Raw genomic sequence first — 17,198 nt, 5'->3', positions numbered from 1 at the left:
GTCCTGAGGAGAAAGTAGAGCCACCATAGCATCTCTGGACTGCCTGGCTTCAGGTTACTTGCCGATGAGAGAAATACAAACCTTGATTCTAAGACACTGCTATCTTTCAGTTTTTCTTTTATATTCAGCCACGTAAAATCTCAACTTTCCTTTTAAACTATTGATGACTGGTTGGGGCGCCTGGGTGGCTCAGTCGGTTAAGCGTCCGACTTCGGCTCAGGTCATGATCTCGCGGTTTGTGAGTTCGAGCCCCGTGTCGGGCTCTGTGCTGACAGCTCGGAGTCTGGAGCCTGCTTCGGATTCTGTGTCTCCTCCTCTCTCTGCCCCTCCCATGCTCATGTTCTCTCTCTCTCTGTCTCTCAATAAGAAATAAATGTTGGGGCGCCTGGGTGGCTCAGTCGGTTAAGCGTCCGACTTCAGCCAGGTCACGATCTCGCACTCCGTGAGTTTGAGCCCCGTGTCAGGCTCTGGGCTGATGGCTCAGAGCCTGGAGCCTGCTTCCGATTCTGTGTCTCCCTCTCTCTCTGCCCCTCCCCCCGTTCATGCTGTGTCTCTCTCTGTCTCAAACATAAATAAAACGTTAAAAAAAAAATAAAAAAAAAAAAGAAAGAAATGTTAAAAAAATTAAACCATTAAAGACCGGTATAGAGGAGGAATCTCTCATCTGAATGTTAAGCAAGCCTCTCCTGGCTTCTTTTTTCTCCATTCCCCAGAAGCAGCATTTGGGAGTCACTTTCTCTGTGCCTTGGTTGGAATTCTAGGTTGCAAGTAGTATATGGTCCAACTCTGGCTAACTGAAACAAAGGAAAATTTGTCAGAAGGACATTAGGAGTCACTGAATTGGCAGGAGGCTGGAAAACCACCCTGGGAATGGACGGGAGTCTGAGCGACACTGCAGTTTAGGTTTCAGAAACCTGCAGTCTAGCAGCAGGAACAGACTGCCAGGTCACTGACACTGCTGCTAGCTCTGCCGCCCTGCTGTCACTGCACGAATGAATAGCTTCTAACCCATGTTTTAATCCTTGCAACTGTCACTCAGTGTCCAATGTCTCAGGATAGACCATATGAATTGGGGAGAGGTAACTCTTTTTAACAATTTTTTTTAAGTTTATTTATTTTGAGAGAGAGAGAGACAGAGGGACAGAGAGACTGTGAGTGGGGGAGGGGCAGAGACAGGGAGACAGAGAATCCCAAGCAGGCTCTGCACTATGAGTGCAGAGCCTGACACAGGGCTCAAACTCATGAACCATGAGATCATGATGAGATCATGACCTGAGCCGAAACCAAGACTTGGATGCTTAACCGACTGAGTCACCCAGGTGCCCTCCCCTTTTGTTAAAAAAAAAAATCTTTTTAGGGGAGAGGTAACTCTTTTTTTTTTTTTTTTTTTTTAGAGGTAACTCTTTAAAAGAAAACCAGAGTGGGGTACTTGGGTGGCTTAGTCATTAAGCGTCCAACTCCTGGTTTAGGCTCATGTCATGATCTCGTGGTTCATGAGTTTGAGCCCCACGTTGGGCTCTGTGCTGACAGCGCAGAGCCTGATTGGGATTCTCTGTCTCCCTTTCTCTCTGCTCTTCCCTGTGTGCTCTCTCTCTCAAAAATAAAGAAGAACTTTAAAAAAAGAAAAGAAAAGAAAACCAGGGTGCTATTATGATGGAGAAATGGAAACTGCACAACCAAAAAAGTATACATATTCACTATATCCAAGTCAGTGTCAGGTGAAGAACACTTGACTGGCTGCAGCTTGGTTTCCAAGGTCCCAACCCCTCTTTTCTCCATGAAAGATATCTCTTCTCGGGTGTCTTGTCTACTGGATTCCCTATTTTTGACTTGGCCACCTTATTCTGATCTTCTGGCTTTCCGAACTTGGTTTTTCTTTGCTCTTTAAGGAACAATTGAACAGGAAAGTAAGAAAGGGGTGGCAAAGATACTCTATTTCAACGCCTTCATTTTCTAAGGCCATTTTTATTTTATTTTATTTTTTATTTTTATTTTTTGAGAGAGAGAGAGAGAGTGCACAGAGGAGGGATGGAGGGAGAAGGAGAAAGAGAATCTTAAGCAGGCTCCACACCCAATGAGGAACACAAAGCAGGGCTCAATCTCATGACTGTGAGGTCATGACCTGAGCCAAAATCAAGAGTCGGCCAGATGCTTTACCCACTGAGGCACCTAGGGGCCCCTCAACCTCTTCATTTTCTAAATAGATACTAGGTTTCCCCATATCTTGACTTACATGTTTCTGACTGTAGCCAGTATTGAGTAGAGATTGTGTCTTGTGCATCCTGGGGGGATGGTCATGGAGGGTTTGCAGGGAGGTCATGGAGAAGACCTGAATGTCTATTGACCTGTGAGCTGGACTCAGGTGATCAGGGGCTCCTTGCCCCTCCTCTGTCCTTGGAGTATGGATTTCACTTGTATTTCCCATTTTGCCAAGGACATAGCCTTGAGATAGTGATGTGAAGTTGAGAACACCTGCATGGTATGATACGTAACTGAACCCAGTTAAGGCCTCTACATATACTTTTAAGATTTGGCCGGCAGGGGCAGGGATCCATTTGTCTTACTGCTGCCCAAGACAAGCCTCATATTTAAGCTCCCTCTGCTTACTAAAATGACCACCCACCAACAGAAAGCCCTGCCTCTTTCTTCAGTCTCCCCCTGCCTTCCACCTTGGGAACCGATTTCAGATGACCCCCAGGAAGCTCCTGAGGAAGTTACAAGCCATCAGTGGTTGACCCTTGACTGCACCTGATTCTTACTCACTGCTATTATGGGTTTGTGTCCCCCCCCCTAAAATTCATATATTGAAGTCCTAACCTCAGAATGTGACCTTATTTGGGGATAAGGTCATTATGGATGTAATGAGTTAAATTGAGGTCATACTAGAGTAGGGTGGGCATCTAATCTAACATGACTGATATCCTTAAAAAGGGCCAATTTGAACCTAAAGACACACACACAGTAAGAATGTCATGTGAAGATGAAGGCAGAGATGGGGTGATTCTTCTACAAGCCAAGGAATGCTGAAGATCACCAGGAAACCACCAGAGGCTAGGGAAGAGGCATGGAACAGATTCTCCCTCATGGACCTCAGAAGGAACCAACCTTGACCTTGGACTTCTAGCCTCCAGAACCATGAGACAATAACATTCTGTTGTTTAAGCTGTCTAGTTTGTAGTACTTTGTTTTGGCAGTCCTAGCAAACAAATACACTAACCTTCCGAGGTAAAAGCCCTAATCTCTATTTGACACTTCCTCGTTCCTGTTCATGATACAAACGTAATCTCCTCTCATAGGTCAGAGAACTTTGTCACCTGTGACTCCTGTTTTTTTACTGAATCTCACACCAATTCTTAACTACCTTTTGTTTTTTTTCTAAAATATATTTTTTTAATTTATTTATTTTAGAGAGAGAGAGAATGTGAGCAGGGGAGAGGCAGACGGGGGGGTGTGGAGAGAGAGAGAGAGAGGGAGAGGGAGAGGGAGAGAGGGAGAGAATCTTAAGCAGGCTCCATGCTCAGTGAGGAGCCCGACATGGGGCTTGATCTCACCATCCTGGAATCATGAGACCTGAGCCGAAATCAAAGAGTCGACATTCAACCGACTGAGCCACACAGGTGCCCCATTAATTACTTTTGAAACGTCTATTTCACTGCTACCCCTCCAGTCCCATTCTTTATCTCACAATTTTGTTATTATAACTGTTTCCTAATTGTCTCCCTGATATCCATTTTCCACATCACCATCAGATTAATCCCCCAACTTCCCATGGCCACACCTTCCAACCAGAGCACACCTAAAGCCTTTCCTTTTTTCTACTATAAAGCTTTCCCGTTCCTCTGCCTGCCTTTGAGTCTCTACCAAAAGCAAATGGAGGTCACTAACTCTCTTGCCATAGCAAACTGCGAATACATAGCCTCTGTCCTCATTTGGTAGTCTTTGTTTTTGGTTTTTGGTTTTTGTTTTTTTCTACAGAATGAATAATGGAGGGAAAAAGGCATGCTTTTTCTGGTGGGTTTTTTTAATTTAGTGGGATGTAAGCCTAGAGCTGCAAGCAGCTTCTTGGCTACTGTGTGGGGAAAGCCTGTCTGAAAACAATAGCAGCATGGAAATCATCAGAACAGGAAAAGGAGGCAGGAAGAGCAAGTCCTGATGATGCTGTTTGAGATCTTGGCTCCATCTGTGGCCAATGTCAGCACTACTTCTGGACTTTTCAGTTTCATGAGCCAATGTATTCGTGTCTTCCATTTGCCGCCCTGAGTTTCTGTGGCTTGCAACCAAACGAATTCTGACCAATAAAATCTCTTTTTTGAGCTCTTCTGTCCCCCTTAGAATAAGGGGCGAGAGCTGTTTCTATAGTCAGGTGGAGAGGGAGGACTGAAAGCCCTGACAAATTGAACCCTGGCCTAGCAGAATTCCATGGGTGCCACACAATCTGCTGTGCTGTCCCAAAGTTGGGCCCCAAGGTCACAGCTTCTTAATTCCTGTCCTCAGTTCTCCTTAATTCCTGTCCTCAGTTCTCAGCTACTGTTCTCCAGAGCAGGACACAAAAGAGTAGCTGGACCCAGAGAGCTTTAGCTACATGCCATATTAAAACTAGCCTCTCCACAGAACTATATAGGCTCTTTCTTGTATTAAGCCCTGGTTTCCAAACCCACTACCCACCTCTTGGTAAATTCTCACTGGTGAGGGGGTTACTCAGTTTAACCCAGAAATTTTTTCCGAATTTCCAATCTTGGGACTTTTATTTCCTTTCCTACCAAAAAGGCTCTGGGCTTCTACATAAATTAGTCCATTCCCCTCCAGGGCTCCACATACCGAGGTATCTTTAGTTGTTATTCAGTTTTTATCAAGTAACAAAATCTTCCCTTCCCCAGGACAAAAGTATGCATTTATATTTGTATACCAAAAGAAGCCATTTGACTTTGCTGAATACAGAAAATCTGCTCCTAGATGACTTTGTCTCTGCTTATTCAGAGAAGCAGCTTCTGTGGTTTAAAAAAAGTAAAAAAAAAAAAAAAAAAAAAAAAAAAAAAAAAAAGGCTCTTATTTCCCAGTACACCACTCTGAACAATTTCTGCTTGTCAGGCTGGTCTCTGTTTCCAAATCCCAGCTTCTCTGCCTTTGCACATGCTGTCCCACAGCTTAACCTTTCCTCTCCCATTTTTGCAATCCTATAATCCAAGACCACACTACTGATTAATTATATAATCACTTGCTCTCTCTCATTCTTTCACAACTATTAGTATTTTAACACTAGTATCTTAACTAGTGTTCACATTCTTTGAGGACAGGAATCATACTTTCCTGGTACATCTTTTAGCTCCAAGCATTGGTGAGTGAATGACAATGGATAATCAAATACCTTTTGTAACAAATGGTACTTTCAATACTTGTATTTTCATATGAAGTGATATGAAGTGATGCAACATAAGCTATGAAATCTTTTTGTGGTCAATAAAGATTGTCATTGTAAATATTGCTAGTATTTTAATTTTTAAATACTTTTAATCATACATTCATTTTGAAAACTACATTTTATTTTTGTGTCACAGAAAAACAATATTTTTTTGTACATTTCTAAAATTAGTACTCAGAAATTTTACATGAAATTAACTTTAATATATCTTTTTAATGTTTTGAATTCTCTACCCCAAACTTAAAATATAAAACTCATGCACTATTGATTACCCCGAACTATAAAGTTCCTAGTTATCTTCCTCTTTATCTTCCCAATAAAAAATGTTTGTAAAAAATAAAAAAATTAAAAAACACGTTTTTTAAAAGTAATTTCAACTTGTCAAAAAGTCAAATGGTTTAAAATTTAGTTTAATATTTCTTTTCTGTTGTTAAAGGTGAATATACAATTTAATGCTGTAAATACAACAAAAACCTTTTTGTGTGTCCTGTAAACATTCCTTCCTTAAATGGTTCCCTCCTTTGGAAGTGTATCTATCTCTGTTAAGTGTTCAAGAGGGAATGGGACATTTTCGAACTCAGGTTTTCCATCTGTTTAGTGTCTCATTTGGACACTAAAGTGAGGGGATCAGTTATCCCTTCCAGTTTTCAATAGGTTTATATATATTTCAATAGTTTATATATATTCCTGAATTGACATTCAATGTATAGTTATTACACATCAGAGACTTTTAGCGTAAATGTAAGATTTAAATTTCTTTTGCTGACTTTCCTTTAACAATAACACATGAAAAAAACAAACTCTTACTTCGAGACCTGAAATTTGAGACTGCTTTGCCATTTCTTTAGCTCCTAATAAGCACTAAGAAGCAATTTGCATCAATTCGCCACCTACTCCTTGGCATCCCCAATTCCTCCAGCAGTTATTGCGAAGGTGGCTTCATTTTCAGGCATCTCGGGGCTAACAGAATACAAGGGAACAGAAGTTTATAAAAAGCTCCATTTCTATAAATACCATATTCATGTCACAAGCATCACACTCCTATCAGTCTGAGTCTCCAGAGACATTTCAGAGTTGCTAGAGCTAAATGTGGACTACAGAAATTTACCCACAAGTATTATCAACTCTCACACTTACTGAACAACTTCCATTTGCAAGGTTCTGAATATCAAGAAAAATTACCCCAAACTTGGAAATAGGCAGAAGGAATAACTAGGGGGTTCTTGTAGTATACGCTCAGGCATTGTGTAGCAGACCTTTAGGGGCCCCGATTTGAAAGGGATGTGCACATTTCTACTGACTAAACTAACGCAGGGGAAAATTGTGAAAGGCTTTGTAGCGAACTGAAAGATTACTGAGGGCCTTCAGTGGAAAAATAGGTTGGGGTGCTCGGGTGGCTCAGTCAACTGAGCGTCTGTCTGACTTGGGCTCAGGTCATTATCTTGCGGTCCATGGATTTGAGCCCCACGTCAGGCTCTGTGAAGACAGCTCAGAGCTCAGAGCCTGGAGCCTGCTCTGGATTCTGTGTCTCCCTCTCTCTCTGCCCCTCCTCCACTCACACTGTCTCTCTCACTTTCTCTTTCTCTCTCAAAAATAAACATTAAAAAAAAGAAAAAAGAAAAGAAAAGTAGGTTGCCCAGGACACCCTTCCCAGTTCCCCAGTTCTGTGAGGACTCTGCCTTCCATTGTCTTTGAGCTATTTACAACTCTGTAAATTGTAGGTAACCAAGAGTAATACAAATTATTCTTGTCCATAGAAATGTAAATTGTATGAGGAGGAATACAATGGATTATTGTCCTGTGGATCCTGACCTGCTTTTGATCAATTTATAATTCATGTTAGCATTCCTCATTTGGCTCCATATGTGTGCTCATTTGATTTTTTCTTTGATCTGGTTATAAAATTGTATTGGTTCCTGCATTAATTAATGAGTTAAATAAAATCTTTGACATTTCATATTTGTATGTGATTGTATGGTCTTTAAAATTTTACCTTTTAATTTATTCTACAACACTGTAGGAGTCAAGGTTAATTTGTAGAAAACCAATAGCAATGGAGATGAGTTTTGTCTGAGGGTAATGCAAATGATGCCAGGCTATAGCACTGGAATCATTGTGTAGAGAAGCAACTGATTTCCCTCCGGTAGAAAAGACAACTTCAAATGTTATAATTTATCACCTTGTAGGATACTAACCAGTTTTCCATCTATTTGCAAATTTATTTCATCACTCCTTTGATTGACTACGTAAATCTCTGTCAAATTATCCTTTGAATCAATGTCTTCATCAATTAAGGAGTTGAAACAAGACTTTGACATATGTTTTATATTTACTTGCAAGAAAGTAATGTTTTTAAGCTTATGAAAATCATACCTTATTATATACTAGATCTTACAGATTTCACAAAAATAGACAGTCTACCAGGTGAGGGGCGCCTGGGTGGCTCAGTCAGTTAAGCATGAGGATTTGTTTCAGGTCACGATCTCACAGTTGATGAGCATGAGCCCCGCTTTGGGATGAGTGAGTTTGAGCCCTGCTTTGGGTGAGCACAAACCCTGCTTCTCTCTCTCTCCGTTGCTCACTTGTGCCCTCTCTCTCTCTCTCTCAAAAAAAAAAAAAAAAAAAGAAAAAGAAAAAAAAGTCTAACAGGTGGAACTATGACAAATGACAGATATGCAAAGTAAGGTAAATTTCATAAAGTCAATATATATATTATAGAACTCTGAAGAGAGGAGGCATTATCCCAACTAGGTTGATTAGGGAAGGCCTCATAGATAAGCCTCTGAAGAGGCTTTTGAGGCAGAATTGGGTGGTATTCCAAGTAGAGGGAATAGTATGAATAAAAAAATTGGAATGGAGATACTTGTTTTGTAGATAAGAAAGAGAAGACTAAGAAGTTAGCTTTAGATATGTTCTGTTTAAAGTACCTGTGGGATACTCCTGTAGAGGAGTTCTATAAGCAGTTGGAAGTGAATATCTAAAGCTTGAGTAAAAGGTTAATAAACAAGAAATAAAAATTTGAAAATCACTGATCACAAGAGAAAGAGCCTACTGCTACTTTGTACTGTTATTATATCCAAGTTGTGGTGACTGTTTAGTAATATTAATAGCTTTCATTGATTAAGTATTTACTAATTTACTACAGGCTCCTTTATATTATTTTACTTAAATCTTATGAGAACCCTTGGGTATGTATTATTATCCACATTTTACAGAGAAGATTGAGGTTCAGAGAGAAGTAACCAGGGGGCACACTGCTGGTAAATGATCATGCCAGATTAGAGACTAAAGTATTTGACTCCAAAGCTCATGTTCTTTTTTTTTTTTTTTTTTTGAGAGAGAGAGACAGAACAAGTGGCAGAGGGGCAGAGAGAGAGACAGAGAGAGAATCCAATGCAGGCTCTGTGTTGTCAGGGCAGAACCTGATGTGGGGCTTGAACTCACGAACCGTGAGATCGTGACCTGAGCTGAAATCAAGAGCAAGATGCTTAACCCACGCCCCCAAAGGTCATGTTCTTAACCACTAGACTAAAATACCTCTCAAAGTTGGTTTTTGTTTTTTGTTTTGTTTTGTTTTGTTTTGTTTTATTAGACGGGTAGAGATTAGGCTATACACTCTGAGCACCCTAAGGGTCAGGTTACTTCCCTTAGGAAATAGCAGGGGGGGGGGTTCCCCTGAGGATAGCAAATGGGCTATAAATAAGGCTTGCTAAGCTAAAACTACAGCTGCTAAAAAGGCCTGAACAGAATCAGAAAAGAATGTTTGATGGCAAATACTCAGCTGGCCACTTACAAATGGCAGGAAGATAAGGAGATGAGAAAGAGGGAAGCCTCGCAAGCTATCTACAAAGTTGAACTGGTGTTTTTTTTATTCTGTTCTAGAAACAGAAAAAAAAAATTACTTCAGAAACTTGACCATTTGGGTACCTTTTCAATTTTCGGTAATTATTTAAAATTTGTTTTTCCTTTGACTTCAGCGGGATTCTTTGTTTCTACTGTCCACTGACCTCAGATATGCTAAGTAGAATAAAATAAATGGGGTTGTTCTTGATTCAAAAGCTTTAAAGGGAGAATAATGTATACTTGGGGGCCAGCAATAGTTACTTATGGGAGCAATAACTATAGCGACATCCTACGGAAAGAACTGAGTCCCTTTTTGTAGTCACTCCTGTACATCTGAGAATTCTTCTGATAACCCCTTTCTGTTCAATTCCTTGAGAATTTTGTGTTTTTTTTCTGAACAGGAAATGCCTTTCTACTACATCTGTATAAAGTGGTAGTTGAGGCCATGGGACTAGCTATGACTGTCCTAAATAGATCATCTTCAACAAATTAAAAAATGGTGTAAGATTAAAAGTGTCGGCCTTAGGGGTGCCTGGGTGGCTTAGTTAGCTGGGTGTCTGACTCTTGATTTCATAATCTCATATTCTGTGAGTTTGAGCCCCATGTCAGGCTCAGTGCTGACAGCATGGAGCCTGCTTGGGATTCTCTCTCTCGCCCTGTCTCTCTGCCCTTCCCCTGCTTATGCATGCTCTCTCTCTTTCTCAAAATAAATAAACTTAAAAAAAAGAAATAAATAAAGGTGTCAGCCCTAGATTCAGACAGCACAGATTCTAATCCTGATTCCAATCTTTATTGATTGATTTCGGGGGAGTCCATTCATTTACTCATTAAGAAAATATTTATTGAGGACCTGCTATATCCTTATTGTAGGCGCTTGAGATCTAGAAGTGAAAAAAATAGACAAAGATTCCTGCCCTGTGGAACTTATGTTTGGCAAGAAGAAGAAATGGATAATAAATAATGAACATAATAAACACATTATGTAATATGTTCAAAGATGATGAGTGTTACGGGGAAAGAAAAAATAGAGCTGGGTGAGGGAGACAGAAGTGTGGGAACTGGGAGGAGTTGCGATTTTAAATAGGGAGATCTAGACAGGTATTGTGGAGAAGGTAACATTTGATCAAAGACTTGAAGGAGGAGAGACTGGTTACCAGAATGAGGGCTATGTGGGGAAAGAGTATTCCAGGCAGGGATAACACTAAGTGCAAGGCCCCTAAAGTAGAAGTGTGCCTGGCATGTTTCTAACAGTAAAGTGCCCTCTGGGGTTGCAGTGCTGTGAGAAGGGGGAGAACAGGGGAAACAGGATAGGGATATTTACATAGCGCTCGGTAAACCACTGCAGAGACTTGAGCTTTTATTGTGAGTTAAAATGGGGAGACAGTGGAGGGTTTAAAGCAGAGGACAGATATGATCTGACTTAATTTTACAAAGGTTCACTCTGGCTTCTATGTTTAAAATAGACTGTAGGGGTGCCTGGGTGGCTCAGTCATTCAAGCGTCTGACTCTTGATTTTGGCTCAGGCCATGATCTCACAGTTCATGGGTTTGAGGCCCGCATCGGACTCTGCACTGACAGTTGGGAGCCTGCTTGGGATTCTCTCTCTCTGCCCCTCCCTTGCTTGTGCTCTCTCTCTCTCTCTCTCTCTCTCTCAATGAATAGAGTTTAAAAAAATGGAATGGACTGTAGAGAGGCAATGGTTACCTGTTTCCTCATGTGGAAACTATGGATAATGACCTCCATCTCTTAGGGTTGTTGTTATAAGTGATGAAATATATATATATAAAGCACTTGGTGCAAAGCCCAGGACTTGGCAGCCACTCAATGGGTATTAGCTACCATTATTATTAGCATCATCAACTTCTCAACCAAAAAGTTTCCTTTAAAGTCAAGAATTCTTTGTGGGAAATCTTTAGGGACCAGAAAGAAGGGAGGACAAGCTGCATAGCAAATTAAGTTTTGACATTTTAAGCTCTGATCTAGTTTTGGTGTTTTTATTCAAATTTATGGAAATTTGACATTACTAACCTCTATGATAACTTTAATTACCCTTTATTGAGTATGCAGAACCCTAGTATTCTCTCAAGACTGTAGAACTGCAGGAGTTACTTGTTCCTACAAATAGGGAGGATCTGATAAAATATGCAAATGATTGAACATATAGATGGAGTTCATTCATTTGTTAATTCAACAAATAGTAATTGAGTTCCGACTATGTGCCACATACCATGTTAGGTGCTGGGGACATTGGTGAACCAGACTCAGTTCCTATTGTGAGGGAGAGGTACATGTAGCCAGCTGATGTAATTCAGAGTGAAAAGTGTTTAGGGAAAGTTCTAAGCACAGCAATTCGCCTAAGATGCAGACCAAGAAATTTATATCTGTGAAAAGATGGAAAAATCCCACTACCTATTTAATTCAATAAAGAACATTTAGATTGCTGAAGCTTCATAAAACACAGAATTTGTATATTATAGCTTATAGGGACGGGTCATGAAAAAATGGTCTAAATAAAAATCAGATAAATGGGAGAACTGATTATTTAATGTTTATTCGATGACAGCTCATAATAAGTACCGTGATACATGGCAAAAACCAGATTAAGAGCTCATGTGATTTCCTTTTGCTGATTTTTCCTCCTTTGGGTAGAGTTATTACAAATCTTCGCCTTGTTGCTCAGGGTTGGCTAATAAATCAGTCACAAATACTGCACACGTATTACATCTCAGGCACTGATGGAATACAGCAGTGAGCAAGAGAATCGTGTCTCTATCCTCGGGGAATTTGCTGTCTAGCAAGGATGAGATACATTATATAAATCATTACCAATGGAATATAAGCTCTATGATGGTAGGGCCTTATCTTTTTGTTTTAGTCATTGTTCTATCCCAGAACCTCAAATAGCTGGTATGTAGTATGTCTCTCTGTAAAAATTTATTATTCGGGGCGCCTGGGTGGCTCAGTCGGTTGAGCGACCGACTTCGGCTCAGGTCATGATCTCACAGTCTGTGGGTTCGAGCCCCGCGTCGGGCCCTGTGCTGACAGCTCAGAGCCTGGAGCCTGTTTCAGATTCTGTGTCTCCCTCTTTCTCTGACCCTCTCCTGTTCACGCTCTCTCTCTGTCTCAAAAATAAATAAACGTTAAAAAAAAAATTAAAGGGGCGCCTGGGTGGCTCAGTCGGTTGAGCGTCTGACTTCGGCTCAGGTCATGATCTCACGGTCCATGAGCTCGAGCCCCGCGTCGGGCTCTGTGCTGACAGCTCGGAGCCTGGAGCCTGCTTCCGATTCTGTGTCTCCCTCTCTCTGCCCCTCCCCCGTTCATGCTCTGTCTCTCTGTCTCAAAAATAAATAAATGTTAAAAAAAAAAAATTAAAAAAAAATTTATTGTTTATAATTTTTCATTAAATACGTAAAGTACCACAAAAGAATATATAGTACAGTAAAGGGTACAGCCTAGACTGTAAGGGTTAGGGAAAGATTCCCTGAGGAAGGGATGTTTAAACTGAAACCTAAAAACAAAACAAAACCTGGCAGAAGAAAGGAGAATAACATATCTCTATCATACTCTGTGCTTTCCCTGCACGGACACAATTTGGTTGGAATTGATTCTTTCATTATCTAGGTTTACTGTAACTTTGGGAGGCCAGGGACCAAGTCTATGTGTCAACAGAATCTCTGAATCCTTAGAACCTAGTCCATAGTAGGGACGCCACAATGAATTGAATACCTTCTGAGAAGGAAATTCAAGCATGTAGTATCTGCCAGTGGCATAATTACAGCCCCTTCGAGAGGCAATTCTATTTAATGCCATATGCCCAAGAATCTGATTAAAAATAAGAAAATATTGGGTGCCTGGGTGGCTCAGTTAAGCATCTGACTCTTGGTTTCAGCTCCGGTCATGACCTCATGGTTTGTGAGATGGAGCCTCACATCTGGCCCTGCACTGACAGCACGAAGGCTGCTTGGGGTTTCTCTTTCCCTCTCTCTGCCCCTCCCCACCTTGTGCTCTCTCTCTCTCAAAAAATGAACAAAAAAAAAAAAAAAAGGAAAGAAAAGATTTACCTGTCATAAATCTTGGCAATTCTCAGTTCTCCTCTTCCTTTTCTTAAGCTTATTCTTGTTGTTGAAGCATGAGCCAGAATGTGTCCCCCGATGGGTTTTTTGGGGTCTGCCTGAAAACTGAATTAATAAACACCTTTTCAGGATTTTTTTTTTTAATTTTTTTTTCAACGTTTATTTATTTTTGGGACAGAGAGAGACAGAGCATGAACGGGGGAGGGGCAGAGAGAGAGGGAGACACAGAATCGGAAACAGGCTCCAGGCTCTGAGCCATCAGCCCAGAGCCCGACGCGGGGCTCGAACTCCCGGACCGCGAGATCGTGACCTGGCTGAAGTCGGCCGCTTAACCGACTGCGCCACCCAGGTGCCCCTTCAGGATTTTTTTAAGTTTATTTATTTATTTTGAGAGACAGAGCACAAGTGGGGGAGTGGCAGAGAGAGAAAGGGAGAGAGAGAGAGAATCCCAAGCAGGCTCTGCACTGTCAGTGTGGAGCCTGATAAGGGGCTCGAACTCATGAACTGTGAGATCATGACCTGAGCCGAAGTCAGACACTTAACAGACTGAGCCATGCAGGTGCCCCTACACCTTTTCAGGTTTTATCATATGGACTATATACAGTAAAATCTGCAATAAGTAGAGAATTTTTCTGTGGAGAACAGTAGGGGATGGGATTGGTGTGTGTTCTAAGCAAGCAGAGGCTCATTTGTTAACTATAGAGTGGGGTAGGGTTTGGAGCTGCTATGTACCCCATTGTCATCCACTTCAGGCTTTTGAGAGTCCTATGATGAACTGTTTATGGTTTTTTTTCTTTTTTTTTAAAATGTTTTTTAACGTTTTATTTATTTTTGAGACAGAGAGAGACAAAGCATGAACGAGGGAGGGTCAGAGAGAGGGAGACACAGAATCTGAAACAGGCTCCAGGCTCTGCGCTGTCAGCACAGAGCCCGACGTGGGGCTCGAACTCACGGACCGCAAGATCATGACCTGAGCCGAAGTCGGCCGCTTAACCGACTGAGCCACCCAGGCGCCCCGAACTGTTTATGTTTTGATTAATTTTTTAAAAGGACAAAACACAAATAAAACATTATTCACTGTTTTAGGATAATTCTTGGGGGTAAGTGATTTTTCTTCTTTATAAAATACAAAGACTGAACTTATTCATTCACTTATCAGAAATATTTATTAATGGCCTACTATGTCCCAAGCACTATTCTAGTCTAATGAATAAAAAATACCCAGTTATCCCTATGAGGACATGATGTAAATGAGAGCAGATTGAGAACTTCCTTCTTGGGGCGCCTGGGTGGCGCAGTCGGTTAAGCGTCCGACTTCAGCCAGGTCACGATCTCACGGTCCGGGAGTTCGAGGCCCGCGTCAGGCTCTGGGCTGATGGCTCAGAGCCTGGAGCCTGCTTCAGATTCTGTGTCTCCCTCTCTCTCTGCCCCTCCCCCGTTCATGCTCTGTCTCTCTCTGTCCCAAAAATAAATAAACGTTGAAAAAAAAATTAAAAAAAAGAACTTCCTTCTTAGTCATTAACTGTATGTTGGAAGCCTTTGATGTTGCGCTCATTATGAATTTTCAGTGAGAATAATCTTGGAAATACCTGTGTCTTTATTACTTAAGCCTAAAGTTTATTCTTCTAAAATAAGTTGCAGAACAGAGGAGTTTTTACTACATTTGATCATATGGATTAAAAAAATATATGATTTCAAGGTAGTTACAAATATTATTGATGCTCACCATGAGAGATCTACTCACTAGGCGACTAACACTTCCTTGGCAAGAAGTGAAAGGTTCTTAATAACCCTAATAGTGGACCCTTTACAAAAACCAAGTGCAAAAATCCTTACTAAAACACTAGCAAACCAAATCCAGCAGCATATTAGAAGGATTATACATCATGAACAAGTAGGATATGCCTTAGGAATACAAGAGTGGTTCAACATAGGAAAATCATCAGTGTAACATACCATATCAACAGAATGGAGGAGAAAAAAAACCACCCACATAATCTTCCCAGCTGATGCAGAAGAAAACCTAGGCTTTGAAATCATCAAGAAGGGGAACTGAATATAAACTAACAGGTTATACTTGATCAAAATAAACTGTGACATAGCATACTAACCTCAGCTTTGGGAGAATATGGTTACAAGTCATTTTAAATTCTGCTTGTTCCATGAAGGTGTTGAGAATTCTAGTTACTCGAAGCATGAGCATGGTGTAGTAAGGCTGTGGCTGACTGGCATGAGGTTAAATAGATTGTAGGGTAGTGAGGATAAGAAGCTCTTTGGGAAAGGAATCTGCTATTATAAACTGCTGCTCAATTAAATGGTTTCGGGGGTTAGGACCGGAAGATCCCTGGCTGGGGCTGTTAGGATTGGTTAAGATTCAGCAGGTCCAATGTTGGAACAAACACAGATCGTTCATTTTGAAGTGAACCACTATCAAGAAAGCAGCAGCCAGAAAGTTGAGACTGACAGCAGTTAAGTCAGAAGGCTTGGGGCACCTGGGTGGCTCAGCTGGTTAAGCGGCTGACTCTTGGTTTCAGCTCAGGTCATGATCTCACAGTTTGTGAGTTCAAGCCCTGCACCAGGCTCTGTGCTGGTGTGGAGCCTGCTTGAGATTCTTCTTCTTCTCTCTCTGCCCCTCCTCCACTTGCTCTGTCTCTATTGCTCTCAAAATAAATAAACTTAAAAAAAAAGTCAGAAAGCTATATGCCACATCCGCTTTACCCATTCATCAGTTAGTGGACATTTGAGCTCTTTCCATAATTTGGCTGTTGTCAATGCTATAAAAATCAGGGCGCATGTCTTGCTTCTATGTAGTATTTTTGTATCCTCTAGGTAAATACCCAGTAGTGCCATTTGCAACAATGTCGAGGGAGCTAGAGAGTGTTATGCTAAGCAAAATAAGTTAGTCAGAGAAAGACAAATACCATATGATCACTCATATGTGGAATTTAAGAAACAAATGAGCAAATGGGGGAAAAAGACAAGTAAACCAAGAAACAGACTCTTAACTATAGCAAGCAAACTGATGGGAGTGCCTGGGTGGCCCAGTCTGACTCTTGATTTCAGCTCAGGTCACGATCTCACGGTTTGTCGGTTCGTCGGTTCAGGCCCCGTGTGGGGCTCTGTGCTGACAGCGTGGAGCCTGCTTGGGATTCTCTCTCTCTGCCCCTCCCCTGCTCATGCTCTCTCTCTCTGCCAAAATAAATAACCTTAAAAAAAAAAAAAAGATTTAAATAACAAATTGATGGCTACCAGAGGGAAGGGGAGGGGGATGGGTTAAATAGGTGATGGGGATTAAGGAGTGATGAGCACTGGGAGCTGTATGAACTGTTGAGTCACTAAATTCTACACCTGAAACTAGTATTACACAGTATGGAATATAAATAAAAACTTTAAAAAAAGTCAGAAGGTTAGGTTGCTTTCTGCAAGGCAGCTGAAGGGGTAGAAAGCAATAAAATGATCTCAGCTGGATAAAATAGCTGGAGGTGAGTTGTCTGTATAATGCTTACAGATCGATACCACTCTTTTTTAATGGAATTAAATCGTCCAGGTCATCCTACATTATCAGTGGTTCTTCAAGGTCTTAAAAGAATCCTATGTTCTATACAGATAGGCTGCTTGAGGCGCTGATGATATCAAACAGGTCTGTGCACTCCGAACTTGAAAATACTATATTTACACTTCCCTAATGCACTTTTCATGTTGTGCCCTTAGTGCTATTATTATTCACCTATTATATTCCCCCTCAATCTCTCTTCTATTACCTGTCACTAAGCTCCTTAAGGGCAGACAAAACTGGATTTAAGTTTGTAGCAAGCACCTACACAGTGGGTCCTCAAAAACATTTTTGAGGGGTGTCTGGGTGG

General features: G+C 41.1%; 1 protein-coding gene across 7 annotated transcripts in view; it reads right to left on the bottom strand.

The window, feature by feature from the left end:
- Positions 1-5,813: 5,813 nt before the first annotated feature.
- The window catches only part of DMC1 (DNA meiotic recombinase 1), a 42,271-nt gene continuing 30,886 nt past the window's right edge, over positions 5,814-17,198 (bottom strand). For 3 of the 7 annotated variants that reach the window (XM_040490824.1, XM_040490823.1, XM_040490828.1), the window contains 2 exons: positions 13,324-13,440; positions 8,294-8,402 (listed from right to left, as the gene is read on the bottom strand). In XM_040490824.1, the coding sequence (XP_040346758.1) occupies positions 8,309-8,402; positions 13,324-13,440 (211 nt within the window). In that variant the 3' untranslated portion in view covers positions 8,294-8,308. Of the gene's footprint in view, positions 6,380-7,231; positions 7,336-8,293; positions 8,403-13,323; positions 13,441-17,198 lie in introns of those variants that run through there. The other 4 variants (XM_040490825.1, XM_040490829.1, XM_040490826.1 and 1 more) reach the window with 3 other exon arrangements.

This window comes from Herpailurus yagouaroundi, unplaced genomic scaffold (genome assembly GCF_014898765.1).
Source record: "Herpailurus yagouaroundi ecotype Mexico unplaced genomic scaffold, PumYag 182, whole genome shotgun sequence".
NCBI lineage: Eukaryota > Metazoa > Chordata > Mammalia > Carnivora > Felidae > Herpailurus > Herpailurus yagouaroundi.
This window is presented reverse-complemented; position numbering and strand designations above follow the sequence as displayed.